The sequence below is a fragment of the Pipistrellus kuhlii genome, unplaced genomic scaffold (genome assembly GCF_014108245.1).
Source record: "Pipistrellus kuhlii isolate mPipKuh1 unplaced genomic scaffold, mPipKuh1.p scaffold_m20_p_11, whole genome shotgun sequence".
In the NCBI taxonomy this organism is placed as follows: domain Eukaryota; kingdom Metazoa; phylum Chordata; class Mammalia; order Chiroptera; family Vespertilionidae; genus Pipistrellus; species Pipistrellus kuhlii.
The window spans coordinates 38401535-38426826 of record NW_023425416.1 but is presented as its reverse complement, the minus strand read 5'-3'; the positions used below and the strand labels follow the sequence as shown (position 1 = coordinate 38426826).

Sequence of the window (25292 nt, the reverse complement as noted above, 5' to 3'; positions counted from 1 at the left end):
GGCGGGGCCTCCAGAGGAGGTGGCATGGGTGTGTGTGTGTGGTGTGTGGAGCAACTCGCGAGCCGCCGATTGGCTGGGGCCGATGCCCGTCCCGCCTCCTCCCGACCCACCTCCGGGTGGCCTCGCGGCGGGCCCTCGGGTGCGCGGGGAAGGCCGGCGGTGCCAAACTGGCAGGGGGCGTGGCGCCAAGCGCCGGGGGCGGGGCCAGGGCGCCGGGAGGCGGGGCCAGGGCGTTGCGCGCGTCACGGGCTGCGGCCCCGCCCCCGGGTCCCTACGCGGCTCTCTCCTCCACCCCCGCCCGGTCCGGCCGCTCGCTCAGTCCTCCCTCCACGTTCCACGCCGCGGCCGCGCCGCAGCCCCGCGAGAGGCAGCCCCGCGCTCGCTGCGTGCGCCCGCGCGCCTCGCACCTCGCGCGCCCGGCTCGTCCCCACGCGCGCGCCTCGCGCACGGACACACGTTCGTTTCCCCTCGCGCCTCCGGCTCTCGGCGGCGGCGGCGGCGGCGGGCGGACTGCGCGGGGCCACACACGGTAGCGGCCGCCGCGGGCTGGCCGGCGGGCCATGGAGGCAGATGGGGCTGGCGAGCAGATGAGACCGCTACTCACCCGGGTAACCAGCAGGGTGAGGGCGCCGCGAGCGGCGGGGATCCTTGGCCGGGGGGTGGGAGGGGGAGTTTGGGGGGGAACGCGCGGAGCGAGGCAGACAAAGGCGGGGGGCGCGGCGGACGTCGCGGTCTGGCCACCCGGTCTTAGCGCCCCGCGGCCGGCGCGGCTCTCCATCCCCTTTGTGTGGCGGCCCCGGGTGCGGGCGGCGGGCGGTGGCGGCGAGCTGAGGAGGCCCGAGTCGGGGCGGCCGGCAGCGCGCCGCGCGCATCCTCGCCGCCCGTATCCCCGGCGCAGCTGGGGCGCAACCCCGGGCACCCCCGCCGGGCCCGGCCTCCCTCCCTCCCGGGACCCCGGTCCCCTCTCCTTTCTCTTTCTCGTGCTCGTCCCCCAAATCCCCGTGCGTCCTCCCCGGCCGGGGTCTCTGTCCCGGTGGCCTGGGCACCGGAGATCACAGGAGCCCCCCTCGAAAGCTCATCCTTCTCCTCCTGCCTCTCAGGGGGAGCCGGCTCCACCTGTCTCCGGCCCCAGGTCGTGGGGACGAGCTCTGGGGAATCTTTCTTTTCCTTTCCCGTCCTTCTTCGTCCCCCCCCAAGCCGGTCCCGCTCTGCGCTTTGTTCGGGGAGTTCGGCCGCGTGGACGGCCGCCCGCCTGCCTTCCTCCGCGGCCGCGGCTTCTGGTCGCTGCCGACGGTGCCCGGCCCGCCTCCTCCTCCTCCTCTTTTGGCGAAAACCGGAGGAGTCTCCTCCCGCCGCAGGCCAAGGGGAAAGAGGAAGGTGCCCGCAGCCTCCGCGCTGCGCCCCCTTCCATCCTCCCGGCCACAGCGCCTTTCCCGGAGGAGAGGCTGGCTTTTGGCTCCGGGCTCAGCATCCGAGGGCACTGGGGGGTGGGCTTTCCAAGGGTCGGGGTGCCCCTTTGGGATGCTGGCCACCCCCGGCAGGCAAACCACGCTCCAGACACGGATTTCCTGCTCTCATGTGGAATACATGTGTCTCCCCCCCTCCCCCCCAACAGTTGGGGTTCTCTCTCTCTCTCCCTTCGTGGTTCCTGACTTCAAGGCGCATGGAGGTGTCACACATTTTCCGATTTCCAGTTCTTGCTCCCTGCCCAGCAGCAAAAGGGAGATTTTGCCGTGGAAATTTTCCAGGCTTTCACAGCTAGCAGGAAAACTGCTTTCCACGTGTTTGTGTTAATGATTTTCCTTAACACTCTTCCCCCCGCGCCCCGCATCTTTTGAAGGATGGTTGTAAGGCCCGGGCAGGGGGAGGAGTCATTCATCATGTTAGTCTGTTCACTTACGAATTTTCAAAACACGGAGGGAGAAAAACTGAATCTCTAGACAGTGAAGTCATTATTTAGCCGTGGTTCTTGAGATCATTTGTAGTGACGGTAATGGAATCTTCTGTAATGGTGTGCCCTTTTTTGAGTAAACTGTCTAAGCACCTCCTCTAATTGTGCGTGTCGCATAGTGTTGTTTGGTCTGAAATTGGTGATTTGCAAAATTTTCAGTTCGGACCTGAAAAGAGCACCCGAGTTTTCATAAAGCTGGGTAGAGTCTGTGATGTCTTCTCAAGTAGTGCCTGCTTAGCGAGCAGAGAAGCATACAAATCATTCATTCATTCATTCATTCATTCATTGTAACAACATTTGGAACCTGTTGTGTAGTATCCAGCAAGACAGAACTTAATTTAAATTACACTTTAAAGCGACTCAGGAATGACCAAACACTGTATGTATGTGTGTGTGTGTGTGTATATATATATATATATATATATATATATATATATATATATTGTTTTTTAAATATATTTTTATTGATTTTGTACAGAGATTAAGGGAGAGAGATAGAGAGTTAGAAACATCAATGAGAGAGAGTCATCGATCAGCTGCCTCTTGCACACCCCCTACTGGGGATATGCCCGCAACCAAGGTACATGCCTTTGACCGGAATCGAACCCGGGACCCTTCAGTCCCCAAGCCGACGCTCTATCCATTGAGCCAAACCGGTCTTGGCTGTATATTTTTTTTAATTTAAATTCTTTATTGTTTAAAGTATTGCATAAGTCTCCCTTTTCCCCATTGACCTCTCCCCGGCGGCGCAACCCCCCCCCCCCCCCCCCCACACGTTGTCTGTGTCCATTGATTATGTTCAGATGCATGCATAGAAGTCCTTTGGTGATCAAACACTATTAATGGTATGGCAGAGGAAAATCTTTGGGGAAAATAAGACAGGGAAGTAAACATACAAATCAGTAATACAAATAAAATACAAAAGGCTATTAGTCACAAAATAGGATGGGAGAACAGGAAGACTGGTTTTAGTAGTAGAGAACACTGTAACTTGAAAACGGACAAGAGGAACTATTTACATTGACAAAGTTAAATCTTTCATCACTGATTTCCCCCCCCCCTTAGTAAATGAAAGTTATAAAAAAGGGAAGATAATTATATTCATCAGTCATAATTCCTCCAACTCATGCCAACTGCTTAGCATAAAAAAAAGGAGCATAAAATTCATAAAATGCTACCTTAGGTATGTAATTATGCAAACATTTTTGAGTAGATTGGTGGCAGTTTATAGTCTGAAATTTGAGCTCGTCCATTTCATAATACAGGCTCAAAGATTATTTTTTCCTCCTACAATTCTGTAATTCTCATTGATCATAGTTTTGGGATAGAGAGGGACGTCATATCTTGTAGAAATACAACTTTTGTTTGCTTTGTTACAAAAACTTATCGTTGTAGGCCTCCCTTAGAATTGATTGAACTCTCAGTCTTATTTTCTGGTAGAGATTAAATCCTGTTAGAACAAGTAGCATTGTTTGGTTCTCAAGTCTTAGCAAATGGTCTTTTAAGCAGTACATGATTTAATACAGTTCTGTTACCACTGAAATTGTGGGGCTGTTCCATGAATTTTATTATATTTCATTTTATGAATATTTACTACATGCCAGGCACTGGGGTTAGAGGCAAACAAACCTTACTGAATTGGCAAGTGTAGTGAATACAGGGATAGTGCTTGCATTCTTGCTAATTTCATTTGTGAGCACCAGTTAAAACATTTTCATGAGTCTGCTAGAAATACATTTCTAAAAAGTAGTCATTGGAATAAGTGAAAGGCATTAACAACTCAGTATGAGTTCAGCAGTGATTGTCAAGTAGGAGGTTTTTGATAGGTCTGTAAGTATCTCTTTCGGCATCTGTGGTTAGCTATCAATTTTGGAGATAATGTGTATCCCAGGCATAATATCAGGATTTTAAGTTACCTTTTTGCCTTCTAGCTGGTATATCTAGGGCCATAATTCATGGCGTTGTAATAAGGGCGAGACAGCAAAGCTATGCAAATGAAACCATAACAATTAATTGAGTTGGATTGAAGAATTGTTTTGTGTGACAATTGAGGCTGGGAAGTACACAGGTTCTCTTCTAAGAGAGCTTAGGCTATGAAAATTAGAGTGTTTTGTAACACTAGACTCCTGTTACTTGAGTAGGTTAAAATCGAAAGCCAAAGTAACCTGGTGTTGGAGGAAGGAACCTGGTATATTATTTTAGTGGTATGTGGTGTGCTAACCAATATATTCTAAAACCTTGGTAGTTAACACTTGTCAACATCCTGTGGTTGGTTGTTTTTCTTCCTCTTTATTTCCCCTTCTGTCTTACTGTATTTTAACCACAAATATGATCTTTGATGGGAACTGCAACTGACAAAAATGGGCCATGTATATAAAAAAAAAAAAGCATGCAGGTGATTCATAGGATTAATGTTTCAGATTAGTCAGTCTCTGGCTTTTGACTTGCCATATTATATCTTCCTTTCTCTAGGTGTCACTTTTTAGATGTACAGTATTTTTAGTTTTGCAGTAAGAATGTATCAGTAATAAAGACCTGTGTTTACATATAAAAAGCACAGTTAGTCCCCCCTTTCCTTGGCTCCTCTTTTGAATGAGAAGTTTTGATCCCTGTTGGAAAGCAGGTAGCCGTTCCAACATTCTAGCTTACAATGAAGTTTGCTTCTATTTTTGTTTAGCAGACAACTTGGGGTATTTTGTGGAGTGACACGTGTGGGATTTTGCAGCTTGGGGAAATTTAGGATTAGTGGAATGATAATGATAACAGACCATGCAGGGGTCTGTGGTTGGCATATTGTTAGGATAGTATCCAGCAAGTGCTACATTTCCCAGGGCAGAGGGCTAGCAGACTGGAGTGGTGCTGGGTTTCTAACGACTGGCTTTTTGCTTCCATGGGCCAGGGCAGGCATTTTTAACTAAATGCTAAGAGATGAGGGTGGCCAAACACTTTTTCAGTGCTGCTTAAGAAGATAAATATGGTTATGTGATAGATTTGCAATTTGTAACTAATATGCCAGTACAGAAAGGTCCTAGAATGGCTATTTTAAGAAGATTTTAAAATTTCCTTTTAAAAAGGACATTGTAAAATACTTCAGTTTTTCTTAACCTATAGTTTGGATTTTAATAAGTTCATTTAAGCAGGAGTTTTTTTGTTTTGTTTTGTTTTTTTTACAGTATTTAAGTCAACGGGAAAGCACATTTCACAATGAAATAGAAAAGATGCTTTACTGTTTTAAATATGCTTTCTCCCAGTTATCTGATAGGATTTGCTTTGCTTGATATCATTAATTGCTAAACATGATCCATGTGAATATGCTTTCTTTGCACCAAGTATTCTTCATGTTGAATTCTCTGCTGTTTATTCATTAGTTTTGCATGGAAAGTGTTCTGGGTTTCCTTTTAGTGTTTGGAGTATTAATGGTGCCATAGGTAATATAGCACTGCCTATTTAAAATTGCTTTAAATTGCTTTAAAAATAGATGTGACCATGGTGCCTATGGATTGATCCCAATGGTCCATGAAGCTCCAGAAACTGAAAAATTGTATGCTTGTATGCATTCTTTCCAGGAAGGGTCAGATAACTTTACATTCAGATCTCAAAGGTTTCTTTTTAATTAAAAAACCAGCTAAGGAATTCCTTCTCCAAAAATGAGCTCAGCTTGTTTTTGTGCCTTCCTTAAAATGTTCACACTCTCATATTTTGCTTAAACAGAAGACAGTGCTTATTACATCCACCCCAGTATTTGCTCACGTTTGTTTTGTAGTGTACAACATCTACAGAAGGTTTTGCCATAGAATCTTCCTAAAGCCAAATAAGTTTGGGAAATGCTACCTGCAATACTTTTTGGAGATTTACAATGTATAACAGTATGTTACAATGTATAATGGTATATGAGAAATCCTGTAATAAAGAACTTAAACTTTGGTTGGGGGGAAAGAATGCAGCCATGTGAGGTGGGACTTTCTAATCGTTCTTATCAAATATGAAGAGTAGGTCACTAATACGTAAGTTGTATTATAAGTTTAAGAAGGCAAGTCCTGTGATAATTGATAATTCGCTTTGTTAAAAAGCAACAGGAGAGATTTGGAAAATGCATCATGTAAGAAGATGCTTTGGAAGCAACCTGATAAGGCACTAGTTGAATAAATTATGGTATATTCACACCATGGGATACTACGATACTACAGGTATAAAAAAAGAATGAGGATGGATGATCCTTTTATACTGAAGTGGCAAGATCTCTAGGATAAATGGATTTAAAAAGGCAAGGTGTGGGACAGAGAACCCTATATAGTGTTTTATTCTAAGTGGGGGATAAGAAAGTATAATTGCATTTACTAGTATTTGTTTGTGGGTTTTTTGTTGTTGTTGTTAATCCTCACTTGAGGATATTTTTTCCATTGCTTTTCTGAGAGAGTGCAAGGGAGGGAGAGGGAAAGAGAAACATTGATTTGAGAGAGACATAGTGACTGACATTGACCGGTTGCCCCCCATGCATGCGCCCCAATCACCGAGCCAGGCATGGAACCCGAAACCCAGGTACATGCCCTTGACCAGGAATTAAACCTGAGACCCTTTGGTGCTGGAGCTGATGCTCTAACCACTGGGTAATGCTGGCCAGAACAGTATTTATAAAAATGTACTGGAAAGATAAAGAACTAGTAAAAATGGTTGCCACAGCCCTAACCCATTTGGCTTAGTGGATAGAGCATTGGCCTGTAGACTCAAGGGTCCCAGGTGCGATTCCAGTCAAGGGCATATGCCTTGGTTGCGGGCACATAACCAGCAGGGAGTCTGTCTGCAGGAGGCAGCTGATCGATGTTTCTGGCTCTCTATCCCTCTCCCTTCCTCTCTGTAAAAAAATCAAAATATATTTTTAAAGAAATGGTTGCCACAGAGGGTGTGAGGGGACAGGAATTGAAACAGGAGCGGGAATAAAATATCAGTGCATACCTTTCTATACAGTATCAATTTTCAAACCATGCAAGTGCATTATCTATTCAGTAAAATAGGATTATTGCTTTATAATTAGGGGTTAGCACCATGGTTGGCAAACTGCGGCTCTCGAGCCACGTGGGCCCCTTGAGTGTGGCTCTTCCACAAAATACCACGGCCTGGGCGAGTCTATTTTGAAGAAGTGGCGTTAGAAGAAGCTTAAGTTTAAAAAATTTGGCTCTCAAAATAAATTCCAATCGTTGTACTGTTGGTATTTTGGCTCTGTTGGCTAATGAGTTTGCCGACCACGGGCTAGCATATCCAATGCTTTCATGAGAGAGATGTGACTGTTGGTATAGTTTTAATATACCATGAATTGCTTCACTCTTTATGCTATTAAGGTATTACATACATACCAAAGTTGTTAATGCATGGCTCAGTAAAACCACATACTACATGCCTAATGATACTGAATGCTCAAGTCCTTTGGAAATTTTGAATGATCACATTGATCCTCCTCTCACTTGCAAACTCCCTTCTAATCAGGGATTTAGCCTAGTTAAGGAGTAAATAGATGGCAGGATGGGGGAGGAGACTGAGGTTGCTGTAATGAATGAAGTGCCTTAGGCATAAGGAAATAACTGCTTGCTTACATATGTGATTTTAAACTTAGAAGTTTTACTTTGTGATTTTTATACTTACCACTGACTGAGGATGATAAATATTTTAAAAATGACCCAGATGAACTACAATTAATTGTTGAGATTACGGTGGCACAGTTGCAGGGGGCACTCAGTATTCGCAAATTTCTGTTTTTCCTCCAAGAGGAACCTTGAGTACAGTGTAGCTTGTCACTCACTCCTTGAGTTGTGCGACTTGGTTCCTACCGAGTACTGCGGGAAGACATCACTGTACCCATAGGTTCCTCACGTTGTTACAAGTATTCCATGTGCAGTGTCTGTCCCTGTGCTTTAAAAAGTTAGGTAAAAATAAGGCCAAATAAGTGATTTCCAGTCTTTAGAAGTCAATATTTGGAAAATCATTTGTTCCTCTCTCTCAAGTATTTTTCTGTTTTCATTTGGCTGCAAACCGCAGTACCTCCCATGAAATAGTCTCCCCTAAAGCTTCCCGCACTTCTCCTCTGATCTGGGTCGGGGGGGAGGTACATCATGTTTCTCACCATGTGAATCACTAATCTAGAATTTATGGTTTTGTCCTTTGCTGTGGGCAAATTAGTGAAGAACTGATTTTAAAAAAATAAATTTGTCATTGAAAGTATTACAATCGTCCTCTTCCCTCTCCCCCCTCCATCAACCTCCTCCAGGCCACCCTCATCCCCCCAGCCTCCATCCCAGGCCTTCACTATCCCACTGTCTGCGTCCATGGGTTATGGGTATATGATTACCTCCTGCTTTCCCTCCGAGATTCTACACTCCGTTCCATGCTTCCATGTCTCTGGACCCACAGTGAAGAACTCGCTTTTTAGAGAAAGCCTGCTTTGAGTTATGCATTTCATTAAGCATCTGTGAATCACTTATCATCTGTTACAAATGTGAAGTCCTGGGCAGAGAGGTTTCCGAGAATTCCTCAGGCCCATACAGTTAGTAAAAGGCTAAGCGGATGCCAAATCACTGCTCAGCCCCTCATCTGTAGGCTGGAGTGATCAGTCAAAGATCCCTGTTTTGTCAATACAGCTTAAAATTAAGGATATCAGATAATTTTATATGTATCAGATAATTGAGTTGACCGTACTTTACTTCTCTAAGAGCTTTCATTATAATTTTGGTGAATTTGTTGCTAATGTTATTGCAAATATTTCAGTGAAATTTGCCTCTGCCTCCAGATTCCGTGGGGGGCTGGGATAGAATTTTTCTGGATCATTGCTAAATCCTCAATTAGGTCTGTTCCAGGGTTTAACACATAGAAAGTATTCAATGAATATTTGTTCAGTGGATGAGTGCTAGCAAAACATGAAATGGTAAGATTGATTTGAATATGCTTTTAGTTAACTGCTTAATCAGTCATTTAATATATAGTGTTTTTGTGGTTACCACGAAAACTACTACTTTGCTTAATATAACTGCCAATAGAAGAGAATGTTTCTTGCCTTGGCTCTATTGGGGCAGGGGGCATTGGATAAATAGAGCGTGGATTGATTCTGAAATAAGAGTACTTAACTTTTTTTTTTTTTTTTTTTTTAGCCTGAGATAGGGTTTTAGGCGAAGTGAATAATAAACACGTTAAAATGAAAATTTCCTGACTTAAGATATTTTCACAAGTTTTAAATACATGTAAATTGATTGTTGGAAAGCAGAGGGTGGTTTAATTATATATTAATACTTGTGTAATATTTGCTTTAAGAAAATCCATTACTTTTAATGTATATGACTAAAGGACCAATAGCAAGACAAGGGATTTCAAATGCCAGATGCTATGCCAGCTGTTATGTATATTGGTGCTATTTTATTAATTCCTTAGAACTGTCACAGAATTTTTTTTTCTTTTTTTTTTTTCGGTTTGTCTCTTATGGTTTTTGAGGTTCATGGACTTCCTTCGTTTCTGGTCTCTGAGTCCCTAACTTCCCAGTCTGTGCACCAGTGTTTGCACAGGTGATATAACTGGCCGGTGCACTGACTCAGTCCTTTCAGTAGTATTCTGTACTTATTTTTGTTTTGTTTATAATTGTTCCCAAATGTCCTCCTAATATGTTCGGGAAGAATTTCCTCATCCATTCTTGCACATGCCATTAGCAGTATCATCAGGATAATGTTCTCTTATGAGCTTGTTTATATCTGGGCAAGTTGGTCTCCTTTCTGTTAGTAATAAGGGATACATTCAGATTAAAATTGGCCTTCATTTGGTCTCTCATTTTATTATATTGGACTGTTTTTATTCAGTAATAGGAAATTCACTAAACATCCTCAAGCCGTGACCCTCATGTTAAAAACAAGATAAAATTTGGAGGTAACTTAACAACCTTAGCTTCCGGTGTAGCAGGTACATGCTTGGGTATCAGATACACCTGAGTTCCCTGTCCCTAATCTGCCACCTGTTGACCTTGGGCAGCTAACATCTTTGAGTTTCTTTTTTTTCCTTATCAATAAAATTGAAATATTATAATACCTACAGGGCTTCTTCAGGACCAGGGAAAATATATATACTGTATAAAATGATAAATGTTTTCTTGGAAACTTGTTATTAATAATCATCCTGTGGTTCTTGTGAAATATTTCATGTAACAAAGTTCTAAAAATTACTGTACATATTGATTGAAGAAATAGAATATAGAAAAGTCTTGACTATCCTTAAATCTTGAGGTGTTCTGGATAGCTCTGTGGCAAAGGGTCATGCATTATGTAAAACCGTCTTCCTCCTCCTATGTTTCTCCTTTGCTCTCACACTATCGCCACACTCAACCCTTCTGACACCAGAGGTGTGGGGGTTTTCCCCGCACCAAGCAATTCTGGGACACCAGCTGGTGTCCTACAGTTCAGCTCAATCTGACAGTACCTACTAGATCCCAAAGGTCAACCCCTCAGTCTCACTAGGCTTACCTCCCTCCCCCCTTCAGATACCAATTACAAGTCCAGGTTTCCCTCGTGCTTCTGCCTGATCAGCTATAAATCAGAGGTTCCTACCACCTCCTTGGATTCGGTTGATTTGCTAAAGCTTCTCACAGAACTCAGAAAGACAGTTTACCATTTTATTCCTGAAAGGGTGTGTTCAAGGATACAGATGAACATCCAGATGGAAGAGATGTGTCGGGGAAGGTAAGGGAATGGGCATAGAGCTTCCATCCTGCCTTCTCCAGGTGGGCCACTCTCCCTTTGCCTCCACCAGCCTGGACGCTCTTTGAACCCTTTTGGGATTTGCCTTGAGAGGCTTCATCTGTAGGCATGACAATCATTAATTCCATTTCAAGCCCCTCCCCCCTGCCTAGAGAATAAAGGTGGGGCTGAAAGTTCCAAGCTTCTAATTAATCACTGTTTGGCCTTTCTGCTGACCAGCCCCATCCAGGAGCCTACCCAGAGTCACCTCCTGAAAACAAAAGACCCAGCTATCACCTAGGAACTTCCAAGGGATTTAGGAGCTCTGCGTGGAACTGGGAACAGAAACCAACATTTATTTTTTACATTATGTCACAGGTTAGGTAGCAGTTATTTGCCTAAGTATTCAATTTAAAAGAATATCATTACATTTTGACAAAATGTTTAAAGTTCGAAGCATAATATTTTCATTTAATTTTAACCATTTGACAAAAGATTTAATATATGAAATAGGTCTCTCCTTTTAAATGTAGAAAACTGTCTTGGCTGGTGTGGCTCAGTTGGTTGAGTGTCATCCCATGCATCAAAAGGTTGCTGGTTTGATTCCTGGTCAGGGCTCATGTCTGTATTTCGGGCAATCCATGCATGTTCTGACCTCACATTGATGTCTCTCTTCCCCCCTTCCTGCCTCCCTTCCACTCCCTAAAATTCAATGGAAAAAATATTCTTTGGTGCGGATTAACCAACCCCTTCTTCCCCACCAAAAAAACAACAACAAAAAACCCCCCAATTTTGATAGAGATAAGATATAAATAAAAGTAATTTTATTGATTAGCAATCAAAACAGTATCCTGTATAATCCTATATAATAAAAGGCTAATATGCAAGTTGACTGAATGGCAGAACCGGTCGCTATGATGTGCACTGACCAGCAGGGGGCAGATGCCCAGGATAGGAGCTGCCCCTGGTAGTCAGTGCATTACCACAGGGGGAGAGCTGCTCAGCCAGAAGCTGGGCTCACAGCTGGGCAAGCACAGTGGAGGTGGCGGGAAACTCTCCCACTTCCACTAAGGACCCCTAGGGGGATGTCCTATGGCTGGGAGCGGGCCTAAGCTGGCAGGTGGACATCCCCCGAGGAGTCCTGGACTGTGAGAGGGCAAAGGCTGGGCTGAAGGACTCCCTTTTCCCCGCTTCCCCCCGTCCCCCACACTAATGTGCACCGGGCCTCGAAGTATTATGAGTGAGCATTGGTAGACTAATTTTGTTTGGGTCTGTTGGGTAGGGTTGTTTACTGTTCAAAGCCTTAAATCACTTAGAGTACAGCTTCTGCTTCAGTTTGTCATCTGATATAAGTGAACTTGACCTGTGGTTTACAGAGTGCAGGACTGGGGCCTTTAATCAGAACTTTTTACTCACTGTGTTGATTGTGAATTAAAAGTTTTAACTTGGCTCACCCCACCCGCCCACTTGTCCTCCATTACTCAGAGTAGCTATGGAGCTAAAACTCTGACCAACCTCTGCTTGCTCAGCTTTTAAAGTAGTTGTTAAATAGAATTTAGGGAGAATTTTCCCAAATGTTCATTCTCTGAACTTATTTCACTATTTCCAAAACTGCAGGTTGTAACTTTCTAGTGATTTGGACAAAACCATTGGATTATCACAAGTATTTAAAGACTAAAAGAAAGATAATAGAGTAGACAGTAACAGAACATATTGCAGGTAGTAAGGACACATATTGAAACTTGTTTATCTTATGTATACATACACAGGCATGTAAGTAGATAGTATGTGATGTATTTCAAAACATATTGTGGGAAACTTGTTTATCTTATTTATACATACATAGACATGTAAGCAGATATGTGTGTGATGTATTTCAAGAGCTTGCTATTAAATGTATTTCTTTTCATGGGCTGCTATTCAAAAAGGAAAAGGAAATTGATTTTTATGGATGAACATTTGATTCCATTCTTTTGGAATAATATACATATATAGAATAGCATATATAACTGTATATATATATATAAACCTTTTTCATTAAAAATTTAACATTCAATTAAGTATTGAGATTAAACATGTCTAAATGCTACATCAAAAAGTTTTTTTTAAAAAAATATATCTTACTGATTTTTTACAGAGGAAGGGAGAGGGGTAGAGAGTTAGAAACATCGATCAGCTGCCTCCTGCACACCTCTTATTGGGGATGTGCCCGCAATCAAGGTACATGCCCTTGACCGGAATTGAACCTGGGACCCTTGAGTCCGCGGGCCGACGCTCTATCCACTGAGTCAAACCGGTTAGGGCATCAAAAAGTTTTTTATTGGAAAATTTAACTTCATGTTTCGTTAACAGAAGCTTATTGGTTTCATGTATATTAAGTGAGGTGTCATGAGAAGGAAGAACTGCCAATGGATTTTCTCTCTGTTCAATATCAAACTCACGCCAACTATTTTAGCATTTAGACTCATGGACAAAAACAAAAATGGGAATATCTACAATTAGGAAGACTTTGTTTAATCCATTTGACCCAGAAGTACCAGGAATAGATCAATATATTGAATGAGATCATTAAAGGTCTTATGGAAAACTCTATTGATAAAATCTTATCTTTGGGAATATAGCAATTGAATCAGTACTCTGTTACTGTACATGAACTGCTTTGAGATTTTGGGAGAGGCAAGATGATAAGCATGGAATGCTTAATGACACTGAACTATAATTCTAATATTTTATGTGTAAGTAAAAAGTAGAACAAACTTGAAAGACAAGTATTGTTTATTGTGTAGGATAATGCTAGAGAGTTTTTTTGTGTTTTTTTTTTAAAGAGATGTCTGAAGTACATTCTATTAGGTTCAGCAGTTTCTGATGTAGGAAGGAATGAGAGATTCTATTAGATAAGCTATAATTTAAAACTGTATTTGCAGTATCTGAAAGCGAAAGAAGCAGAATAAGTTCCTATATGTTTCTATTTTTTTCTTGTGTATTCAATGGAAGGAAACTTAATATTAAATATTATTAATATTGAATGTTGAAATAGACAAAAGTTAGTATTGAATGTCTCTTGGAGGTGGAATTTAAGGGTACATAGTCACAAAGAGCCTGCATTATTTTTATAATAAAAGTATTTTGTAATAAAAGAATTTATCCTTTTATAGCCACTTCTTACACAGATCGGTAGAATGGTTATCCCTAAAAGAGTTAAATTATTTTGCAGGAATTGGACTACATCTCATTGTTTTTCTGAGACTATCAAGTGGATAGCAACAGCTTCAATTAGTGCCCTTGGTGTTTGGTGTTTGGTTTTTTAACTGTAAAGATGGTTGCAGGGAAAATTATTTCCACATGATTGAGATTTAGGTTCTTGATGAATTTAAATGTGTTTGGGCATTGCTATCATCTTACCAGAAGTTCTCTAAATTACTGCAATTCTAGAACTGGGTCCCTTTTAGAGGTTTTCGAGCATGGTCAGTGTTTGAACTTTTGATGACTGTTAGGTCCTCAGTGGAAGCCTTATAGGAATTTATGTTTCTTTATATTTTAGTGTCATTCATGGGGCTCAGTAACCAGTATTCGCCCATCATTCTTATGCTTTAAATTTCGAGGCTTTCTAGTTGCTTGTCTTCCCGACCCCCCCCCCCTTTTTTCTTTTCCACTATTTGTACTTTTTACCATATTGAGTTACCATTCATCACCCATGTATATTTTATTTAAATACCTACACCAATTTTTTCAAAATCTTTTTTTTTTTTTTTAAAAGGTATTTATGCAGAGACTTGGCAAGGCTTTTAAGAATAAAATCATTAAGTAGATGTTTTTTCTTTTTCTTCCGGTGTTCTTACCTGCCCACTTGGAGCCCGTGAGATCTTGTGCCTTGGTACCTCACCTAGACTTGCCCACTATGAACAATAGCCACTGCCTTTCTCATCCTTTGCATTTAAACACTCACTGCTGCTCAGTGTTGCACGAGAAATTGAGACGGACATCCCGTAAAGATTTACTCTTTACAGGGTTCAGTAAGTTCAGAGGACATCATATTTGTAAAAAGTTAAAAAATAATATTTGTACCATAGAGGTATCTGCAAGTGTTAGTCACTTCATAAAATACATTGATTTAAAAAATAATTTTCAAATTTATTATAAACGAGGGTGATGTGCACATTTTTGATATTTGCTAATAGTTTAACTCTTTACTCGGGTTGTGCATGAAGTTGAGAACATAACAGGTCAGAACATAACCCTGTCAGTAAGTAACGTGTAATAGTATAATAACATTGTTCCTATTGTACATGTGAGGAATAGGAAGATTAGGCCTCTGCTCAGGGTCACAAAGCTAGTGAGTGGAGGAGTCTGAGTTCAGACCCAGAGCGGGGCACTGAATGCCCTTGACCATATATTAGTAACCTTGCCGGGGACAGTACTCACAAAGCAACCTAGAATAGCTCTTATTTTGTGGTTGATATAGTATCTTTTTGTTAATATGAATGTAAGCATTTATTTGACTGTGTACTGGATATGGCTCATGGGTTCTAAAAGTTAGAAGATCATGATTTTCCTTGTTATTTAGGCAGTTTTTCCTCTCTCCTTGCTGAGAAGACTGATTAAAAAAGAGAATTTTATTATATTAGTATATATAATATGTTGAACATATGAAACCCTGCTCTTTGAAAGCATATGCTGTCTAGCTGAATTACCCTGTTATGAACTAATGTTCACTCCACATCTTGTATTTAAAAAGTTGGCATCTGACTCAGTCTTCCTGTAGGTCTCCCAGTTAAAGGCCTTGTCATTATGGGTTGTTGGAGAGTGCAAAATGGGGCTATCTGTTTTAGTTTGTTGAATTTTCTCCTTTTAGTTCGTTGAATTTTCTCCTTGACTGGGACTCCCCACTCCCATTCTGTAAATGCACATGGTTGGCCTCGTGTGCTGGAGTGTCTCTAGGTACCAATTCCTAAATTTGCATAAGTCTGACCATAATCCCCCATCTATCCCCAGCTCTCTTACTCTTCCGATTCTTTGACCTTTGAAGCTCATTAGTCACTTAACTCACTTTTTGTTGTTTTGTGTGGCTTTTTTTTTGGTCCCTCTTCATCCTCTTCCTTACACAGTGTAGAATCCATGGCCCATATGTTTAGCCTCTCTGTTTTTGTTTGAGGACATTTATCATGTTCGTTGCTCTTAAATATGTCAGCAAATCCCCAATTCTCTGTCAGTTTAACTGCTGGGGGTGCTCAGAACAGCTGGAAAAATTGTTACATAGTCTTATAGATTGGCACCCCTGCACATTCATGCTTCCCCCTAGTTTTGCAAATGCAGAAAGTACTCGTATGTATTTCTAATTATCTCCCATTTTCGACAATAGGTGCCTTAAATATTCTCTGCCCTCTTCAGATCATATCATTTCTCCCCTCAGCCCCAGCACAGGTAGCTCTACTTTCTTCCCAGAGTTAGCAGAAGATACCAAAAGGGAGTTCTACCCACTGTTCTTCCCCCTTGACATGTCTTAAGTCGGTCTTCTTAAACCTCTTTCTGAATTTCTTATCTCAGTGAATGGCATCACTGTCTGACTCAAATTTGAAAGTGTGAGCATTATCCATGACTTTTCCTTCTCTATACCCCAAACCCAAATCCAGGGGCTTCAGCTTCCTTATCTCTTTAATCATTCGACCTTTCTTCATATTTCCTTTGACTGCCATGGATCTTGCCTCTTTCTTCTTTTGCTTAAAATGATGCAGTACCTGCCGAAGCTGGTTTGGCTCAGTGGTAGAGCGTCGGTCTGCGGACTGAAGAGTCCCAGGTTCGATTCCGGTCAGGGGCATGTACGTTGGTTGCGGGCACATCCCGGTAGGGGGTGTGCAAGAGGTAGCTGGTCGGTGTTTCTCTCTCATTGACGTTTCTAACTCTCTATCTCTCTCCCTTCCTCTCTGTAAAAAATCAATAAAAATATATTTAAAAATAATGATGCAGTACCTTTCCAGTATTATAGAAAAAATAGTATTCCAACTGTTGAAGAAAAAATTATTCAGTGACACTTGTTCAAGAATGGCAAAGCAGACTTTATTTTAAGAGAGGACATTCTGATGGGTGTAGGGAGCACTTCCACGGTGGGGGTTGGGGGGAGATTGGACTCAACTCTGTCTCTTAAAGGACCAGTGGGCGCTTACAGGAAGTGGGTAGAGGTCAGGGGATGGAAAGTTACTCAGGAAACAGCACGGGTAAGGGGGATTCTTGTTAGACCAACTCAGTAGAATTGCTGAAGGCAGACAGGACATAAACTCCAGGCTGGGTCAGATAGCGAGGATTAGGGATTTTCCTTAAAATGACTTAACAGGATTCTTACTCAGACTGGATTCTACAAGGACAGAGAGGGAAGCCAAAGGTCAGCTCTGAGCCTCATTCAAGTTTGGTCAAAGGAGAGAGTCTTTGTAGGAACTGAAGAGCTCCTGAGTGTAATTCTTTAGTGTTGCCTTGATAGAGGGATTTTGCACCACTGATTATACTCCCCAGTGCTCTCAGTTTGGATCAAAAACTTAACGTAGGCCCTGGAAGGTCTGACTCATTTTTATCCATCTTTTTGTGTCTTTATTCTTTCCATCTAGTCTTCATTTCAACCATATCCAACTGATTTTAGTTATTTAAATATGCTAGAATTATTCTCATCTCTGGATCTGGGCACTTCTAGAATCTGGAATGGCATCACTGTCTGACTCAAATTTGAAAGTGTGAGCATTATCCATGACTTTTCCTTCTCTATACCCCAAACCCAAATCCAGGGGCTTCAGCTTCCTTATCTCTTTAATCAGTCGACACATAGTAGGCACTGGTTTGATGACTAAGGGACTAAAGGAACAAATTAACATGTTTTGTAGTAGAAGACTAGGCATAAAAATCTCTGAATTATATATCCAAATAATTTACTTAGTGAAAAGAGCACTGGGGAGTATAATCAGTGGTACAAAATCCCTCTATCAACTATTTAATAGAATAAAAAAATAGTTGATAATGCAAAGGGCAACTTAGACTTAGAATAACACCTATTGTATTTTATAGGACATTCTTAGTTTCAGATTTGCATAAAATGAATGGAAAATCATTTGTATTGAAGAAGCCTTTAACATTTAGATTCAGGTTTGATGCTATTTCATGGATGCAATCTTGATTGTTTACTCTGTCTCATAGAATTCATGAGGAGGTAACTTTTCTAATAAATGAGTATGAAACCATCATCACAACTGGATAATGCTAGGATCAATACCCATGCTAGGACCTCTTCTCCACTCCCCCCCCACCCCCCCCCCTTGAAATCTGGGACCCCTCAGGGGATGTTAGACTGCCAGTTTCAGCCTGATCCCTGCAGGCCCAATCCCTGCAACAGGCCTCTAGTATACATATAAGACCTTTGGTTAATCTCTTCCTATCCTCCACCCTCCACCGTTATTTCTGAGATTCATCAGTCTGTTCCATGTTTCCATGCCTGTGCGTTGAGTGTCTGCCCCCTGGTGGCCAGTGTGCATCATAGCTACTGGTTGAAAGGTCTAACAGTTGCTTTTGTGTGTGTGTGTGTGTGTGTGTGTGTGTGTGTATGTATATATAGATAAGAGCTATATGTGACTTGCTCTGAATCTGTCTAGCATGGAATATTGTATTTTGTTTTTACCACTAAGAAATCTGTTATATACTTGCAGAGTTAATAAAATTGTGCATAAAAATTATATCTTCAATGAGCCTGAAATGAGTTGGGAGATAGTAGTTAATATGTACAGAATAAATTTAATTTAACTTGAATACAAAATGTAAAATTCACATAGTATGACCAGTAAAGATGATCATGTGGTAGGGTGGTACTAATACCTAATATTTAATTGTTTATTTTGTGCCATGTACTTTTCTAAGCTCATTACATTCATTATCTTGTTTAATTTTGCAGCCTATCAGTTGTAACTACTGTTATCCGATTTCTACAGGTGAGATTAAGTAACTTGCCTAGCTAGTGAGTAGCAGAGCTGGGGTTTGAATTCAGGCTATCTGACTCTAGCACCTATACTCACTAATGTTTCATCTGTAGCCAGAATAAACTTGTTGACAAATTGCATGATATATGTACAGGTACACTTTTCAGTAGTATCTAGTCTTAATTTTATGCTCATATAATTTATGGAGATAATTTCTTGGATAAGGTCCTTAATTAGAAACTGTTTTTCAAGTATATGTAAATTACCTTAATTACTTCATAACATTTTGGGCACCGTTTGCTTATTTATACATGATTTGGTTTTTGTGAGCTACCCTATTTCCTCCATACCCATCTATTTTAAGATTGCTGTTTATTTTCAAAATAAGATAACCGTTCCTACATTCACTTTATAGAGTCCTAACATTTTATGCTATCTCTGATTTGTTATAGCTCCTTCTGTTCTCTTTATCTTAGCCAGTTTATCCTTTAAAAAATTACTGTGATGTTAGTGAATATTGTGAAAAAGGAGACATAAACCCAAACCCAAGTCTTTGATCTTTTGTGTTCTTTGATGACCTCCAAGTCATTTTCTTTACTCCCCTGCCCCTTACATTCTGTAAGCATAAAGTGAGTTACTATTGTTAGGAAACTTTATTTTTATTCACATAAAAACATGTCTCCTGTGAGCAAATATGGAAAATATTGGGAGAATGTGAAATAGGATATCTTATTGGAGTGTTCGTTTGAATTCAATTGAATTAGTTACTAAAAGTATTTAAAGTTAGATTATATGCTATTGGGCATGAGGATAATTGTCTGATGAATTTTTTTTCCATTTAACATTTGGGTTATTGAAAAGATAAATGTTAATATTGAATATTTAAAAAGGAACTAGTATCAAAGCGTAAATGGCAACAGCATTTGTTGTAATTGGTAAAGTCCTATCAGTTTATCTGCATAATGGATAAATTTGACAATACTTTTTTTTGTTAATGTATTTTATTGATGTTTTTACAGAGAGGAAAGGAGAGGGAGAGAGAGTTAGAAACATCAATGAGAAAAAAACATCTGTCAGCTGTCTCCTGCACACCCCTGACTGGGGATGTGTCTGCAACCAAAGGTACATGCTCTTGACTGGAATCGGACCTGGGACCCTTGAGTCCGCAGGCTAATGCTCTATCCACTGGGCCAAACTGGCCAAGGCCAATTTGACAATATCTTAATCTTAAATTCTTCAACTATTTCTATTTCATAATCGACAGTTTTTCTCCAGGAAGTAAAAACAAATGGAATAAGATTTGTGCATGTTCCACGCAGGGTTTTTTTTTGTTACCTAGAGTCAGAGATATAATTAAATTCACTATAGTTAGAGATATATTGTAACCATACAGGTTTTTTTTTGCTGGCATCTAGGAAAAGCCACGCCAGAAAGAGGAAAGCTAGCTCAGAGAACAGCGATCTCTAATCATCTTCCTCATCTCTGACGTATGACTTCTTTGGCAGGTGGCACTTGAAGTCACTCATATTTTCTGTCTGCATTTGCTTCAATTTTTTTTTCTTTTTCTGCCAATCTGACAAGAGTTCATAGTCTGGATCCTTCTAAACAAGGCTGGTCTATGAAGTTAAGTAGATTAACCAAATAAGTGCATTGTGGTGAAATGCATACAGGGACAACTTGAAACAACTTTAAAAAATGATTTTTCATCTATTTCATTGTAACGCATTAATTATTCAGGGGTATATACAAAATTCCTATATGAAAACTATAGCTCTACTATCCTAACTAATATATAAATGAAATATTTATATAATAGTTATTTATCTTCTTAATATTTAAATGTTTCTGAATCTAATTAAATGCCCAGGTTTGGCAAAGCAGCTGCCAGAAAGTGTTTTCAAACCTTGAATTTTTCTTGCCTAGAATAGATACTTAGGGGTATCCTCTTGCCATCAGCACTGCATGAGATCAGTTCCACACGCCTAATGGTGGCCACCAGGTGGCGATCTTAAACATTGTTGAAGATTAGTAGTAGGTAGTGAAAACTGAATTGGTTTTCAAATTCAGTTTTCTTCGTAATGGAATATCTGAACACTATAGTCAGGTATTGTGTTTCTTCACATAGCAATGCATGTTTATGTGTAGTAAGAAATAGAACTAACTTCTTTGCCCATCATTATTAAAGGACATTGTTCTTCTCACATTTGTTGCTTTGGGTTTTATATCCCACATATGAGTGAAATTATATGGTTCTTGACTTTTTCTGTCTTATTTCATTTAGCATGATATGCTCAAGGTCCATTCATATGCTTTCTTAATAATTTTAATACATGTACAATTCTCCACTTAACTTACATTTTTAGATCACCCCTCCCTTTGGCTGATCAAAATTAATAGTTGGTCTTTAATATCTTTGGAGAAGTATGATCTTTGTTGAAACATAGACTGACCTATATATTCTTCTGTACTTTGTTATGTTTATATAAACATATTTTCAAATAATGTTTTATCTTTTGTAAAGCATAAAAATGTGATTATAAATGGTAAAACTTGATTTTTAGAATTTTATTTGAATACTAGTGGCCCAGTGCATGAAAACTCATGCACTGGAGGGGGTGGGGTTCCTCTGCTCAGCCTGCCCCCTCTCACAGTCTGGGAGCCATCAGGGGTGGGAGGCGACCTGGTGATCAGGGGAAGGTGATGCCCTATCATACTTTTGCTGCTGCCATTTCCAGCAGTGCAAGGGCCCTGGCTACCTGAGCCTCGGGTGGCCCTGGGCGGCTGGGCAGCCGCCATCTGAGGCTTGCCTGCACCTTGGGCCGGCCCTGGGGGACTGGGGGTTGAGGGGACTGGGGGACTCTGGGAGAAGGTGGATGGAGCGGCCACGTGCCTGCCACCCCAGCGGAGCTGAGGGGACTGGGTGCCGCCATCTTTGAGGGCGGGACAGTTAATTAGCATAGTACCTGCTTATTGGTTGTGGGGATGTCTATTTTTGAGGGTGGGACAGTTAATTAGCATATTCCTTCCATATTGGCTGTGGGCACCGCTATTTTTGCAATGGTGTGAGGGTCAATTAGCATATACCCTCTTTATTAGATAGGATTGGCTTAGTAATGCCTAGGATAATGTCAACAGATAAAATTTTGGAGAAATGGATGTTTTGTATTTTGATGAAGAATAACATTTCTTTTTTTCCCATTTGGGAAATTAAAAATTTGTATGCACCTAATTTTTTTTTTTTTTTTTTTTCCTCCTGGGATTCAACCTTCTTTCCCTCTTTTTTCCCTTTTTTCTTTCCTTTCCTTTTTTTTCTATCCAAATCCCTCTTCCCAGGGCTTTTATAATCCAATGAGAGTGAGACATATGCATGACCAGGATGTTAAGCTCTTAAATACTAGTGGGGGGGACCTAAGATTTTCTATGGGAGGTAAATGTCAGGAAGTCATTGTAGAAATTGGCATTAAACTTGATTATTTGCAGATGTTCTTTATTCTGGGCTTGATGCATTGATAATTTTTAAAATCAGTGAAAAATGTCTTTTCTATTTGTTTCTTCAGATTTATGTTTATTTGCCAAGTATAATTCATAGAAAGTCTGAAGGCTTAAAAATATGATCAATAATTATATGTTTTATTGTAACTGTTGATATCTTTGGGGGTTCTAATTCGAATTTGAAGGCTGTGGCGTGTTTTTGACCTGGTATCTACTGTTTCATAAAGCAGTGGAAGATTAACACAAAGTATTTTTTTCTGTTTAATACATTATTTCAGTTTTAAATTTCTTACGTTGTTATTTTTTTCTTGCATTTCATCAGTGAATTCTATAGGATTAGCTGGTAGTAAGACTTTATTTTTGGGATATAGGTAATTTCTGTAGAAAGTACATTGACTTGCTTTGTTAAAATATAGACTATAATGGTTTCAGGAAGCAAATTTCTATATTCAAAGGTACAGTTTTAGTTTAATTTAAGATTATATGAATTTGGTAGACATTTTATTCATTCATGTTGAGTTAAATTTTTGTTTTAATTATAGTTGGAAATTATTTCCTTTTGAATTAGTTGAAATAGTTTTAGACCAGTGAGTTTCAGTATAACAATGTATAAAACATTCATTTGAAATGGTTTTAGATTCCATCTTGCAAACTGACATTTAAGAAATGACTAGTTGAATTTGGTGAAATTTCAAAGAATAATAGTCACAGTTATCTGAAAAGAGTATTAAAACATACTTCCCTTTTTTCTACAGAGTATTTGTGTGAACCTAGATTTTTAAAAAAAGTTTAACTCATTCAAATAACAAATCACATGAGATTGGTTACAGAAGTAGATATAAGAATGCAATTGTCTTCTATTAGTAAGTCAAATATTAGAAATGTTAGTCATTCTTCTCACTAAATGTTTTTGTTTTTGAAAAATGGTTATTTTAATTGCAATGTTATTTATGTTATTATGTAATGGCTATATTATTTAAAAAATGAATTTAAATATTTTGAAATTTTCTCAGTTTTTTTTTTAATAGGTAAATATAGGTGTTAAACTGGTATAAACAAAGGTCCTTCGAAGTTCTTCAATAATTATCTTAAAAAGTGTATAGAGATATTGAGTTAAAAAGTTGGAGGGGTGCTGCTCATTTCCTTTTTCCCTTTCAGCTTCTATCCAACTGAATACTTAATTTTTGGTTAAAATGATTGTTATAAACCATAGTACAATTTATTAGTTCTATTATTAATATAGTTACAATAAGTTGGCATAATTTTAGTGATGATAAAAGAGACAACACTCTTCATATGAAAACATCTTTGGATCTTTCCTGAAATTGAAATTAAGTGAAAGGGCCAGCTTTAGTGGTCTATGTTGAAAATATAAACTTATATACACGTATACGTACACACTAGCCCATTCATCCACACATCCTTAGGGTGTGCTATCTTTTGAACTGATGGTGCAGAAAGGTTTATGTGTGTGCTGCTTTCCAGTTCTCTTACACTGTGACTCCATTTACGGTAAGTTGTAGTTATTAGCTTGGAAGATTAGGTAACTTGGAAGGCAGCGATTGGCTGGACCATAAAAGCAACTTAGAAGAGTTCATCTGTGCAAAGCACAGTGACCTAAATCAGATACGGACTCACCGTCCGTGGAATCTCCAAGGGACTGACTGAGTTACATTATCAAAAACAAGGCATTTATATATTACTATGGAAAAATTTCGCCTGGAGAAGTCACCTGTATGTACCTAGTTATGATCTTGTGTTTTATTTACAAACAAGTTTGACTCTGGATTTCAAAGTTTAATAGTGAAGCTTGAAGAAATGTCAGGCTTATTAGCACTGGCTTAGAATAGTATCATCCTCTGTGTCCTTGGCTGTGGAAGTCATCTGCTGAGAAGAGTAAATCCTCGTATAAAGTTAGCAAAGTTCGTAGCATCTTTATTATGCTATAAAATTAGGTTTTTGATTAATATTATTTGAGGGAGGTTTTAAAAAAATCCTATTTGACTAAGATGCTAGGAAATGAATCTGTCTTAATGGCTAAGTGTGTTTTGAAACTAAATTGAAGTGTTCTGTAACTAACATTATTCTACATGTTAATTTATGGGAGGTGTTACTTTTGAGCTATAGCTATATGTCTTACACAATGAAGAAATTAATTGATAGAGACCTTCTGCTGCTGTTTTAATAGATTTTTAAAAACCTTACAATGTCTTAAAGGATATTAGACTAGGTTTATGAGTATATCGTTAAATACACTTTTAACACTCCCTCCCCTCCCCACCCCCCTCGCCAAATATTCCTTTAGAATGCTAAAGTATAATTTTTTGTACATTTTACTAAGAAAATACAAATTGTAAACTTTGCTTTTCAGGCAGGATAAATGACTCTGTGAAGAATTAGTAAAATGCACTATGTTGATATAAAATTTGATTCAAGAATAGAACAAAATTTGTTTGATTTTTCTAGGAATTCTCACTTGTGAATTGAATTTTGATTTTATTATTTGCTGATTCTGGGTGTTTGTAAAAAATAAACTGATTTTATTAAATTTTAAAATAGTTCCTTTCTATGTTTGGGGCTTTAATGTTATTTTTAAGGAGTCCTTAAGTGGATCCAGTATAAATTTTTTGCTGAGTGTTTTGTCTTTTGAATCATATTGAACAGTATTTATTAGAGACCTTATTAAGGGCCAGGCTCTCCTTGATGCTGAAGATTCAGTGGTGAACAAAACAGACATACTTCCTTTCTTGGAGCTTACTGTTCAGGCTGAGATGCAGTTAAGGAAGTGCTTACATAGATACGTAATTACAAATTTTAATGAATACTGTAATAAAGTTACTGTGTGTTCTCAGCATGTATTATATTATAGTGACCTTGGTTTATTGTCTAGTGTTAAAGAATCCATGTTACTGGGACTCTAGAGACTTGGGTTTTAATTTTAGTTCTTTGACCAACTAAACAGTGTGGTCTTAAGCAAGTCACTTGAGCTGTGTGTGTGTGTGTGTGTGTGTGTGTGTGTGTATGTGTACACGCGCACGTGTGCATGGGCCCACTTAGGTATCTGTGCATATCTGTCTATATAGAGAGATCTCTTATACTATATAAAATGAGAAAGCTGAACTGGAAAAGTAGAACCTGTCTACACTTAGAGTTAGTGAGATCTCATTTATTTATTAGGAATGGAAAGGAGAATTCATT

The 25292-nt window shown here is 39.7% G+C and overlaps 1 protein-coding gene across 9 annotated transcripts in view; it reads left to right on the top strand.

Moving 5' to 3' along the window:
* The first annotated feature begins 318 nt into the window (after positions 1-318).
* Positions 319-25292, top strand: part of SLC4A7 (solute carrier family 4 member 7) — a 91856-nt gene continuing 66882 nt past the window's right edge. For 3 of the 9 annotated variants that reach the window (XM_036431651.2, XM_045579329.1, XM_036431641.2), the window contains exon 1: positions 320-620. In XM_036431651.2, the coding sequence (XP_036287544.1) occupies positions 561-620 (60 nt within the window). In that variant the 5' untranslated portion in view covers positions 320-560. Of the gene's footprint in view, positions 621-23713; positions 23829-25292 lie in introns of those variants that run through there. The other 6 variants (XM_045579328.1, XM_036431642.2, XM_036431649.2 and 3 more) reach the window with 6 other exon arrangements.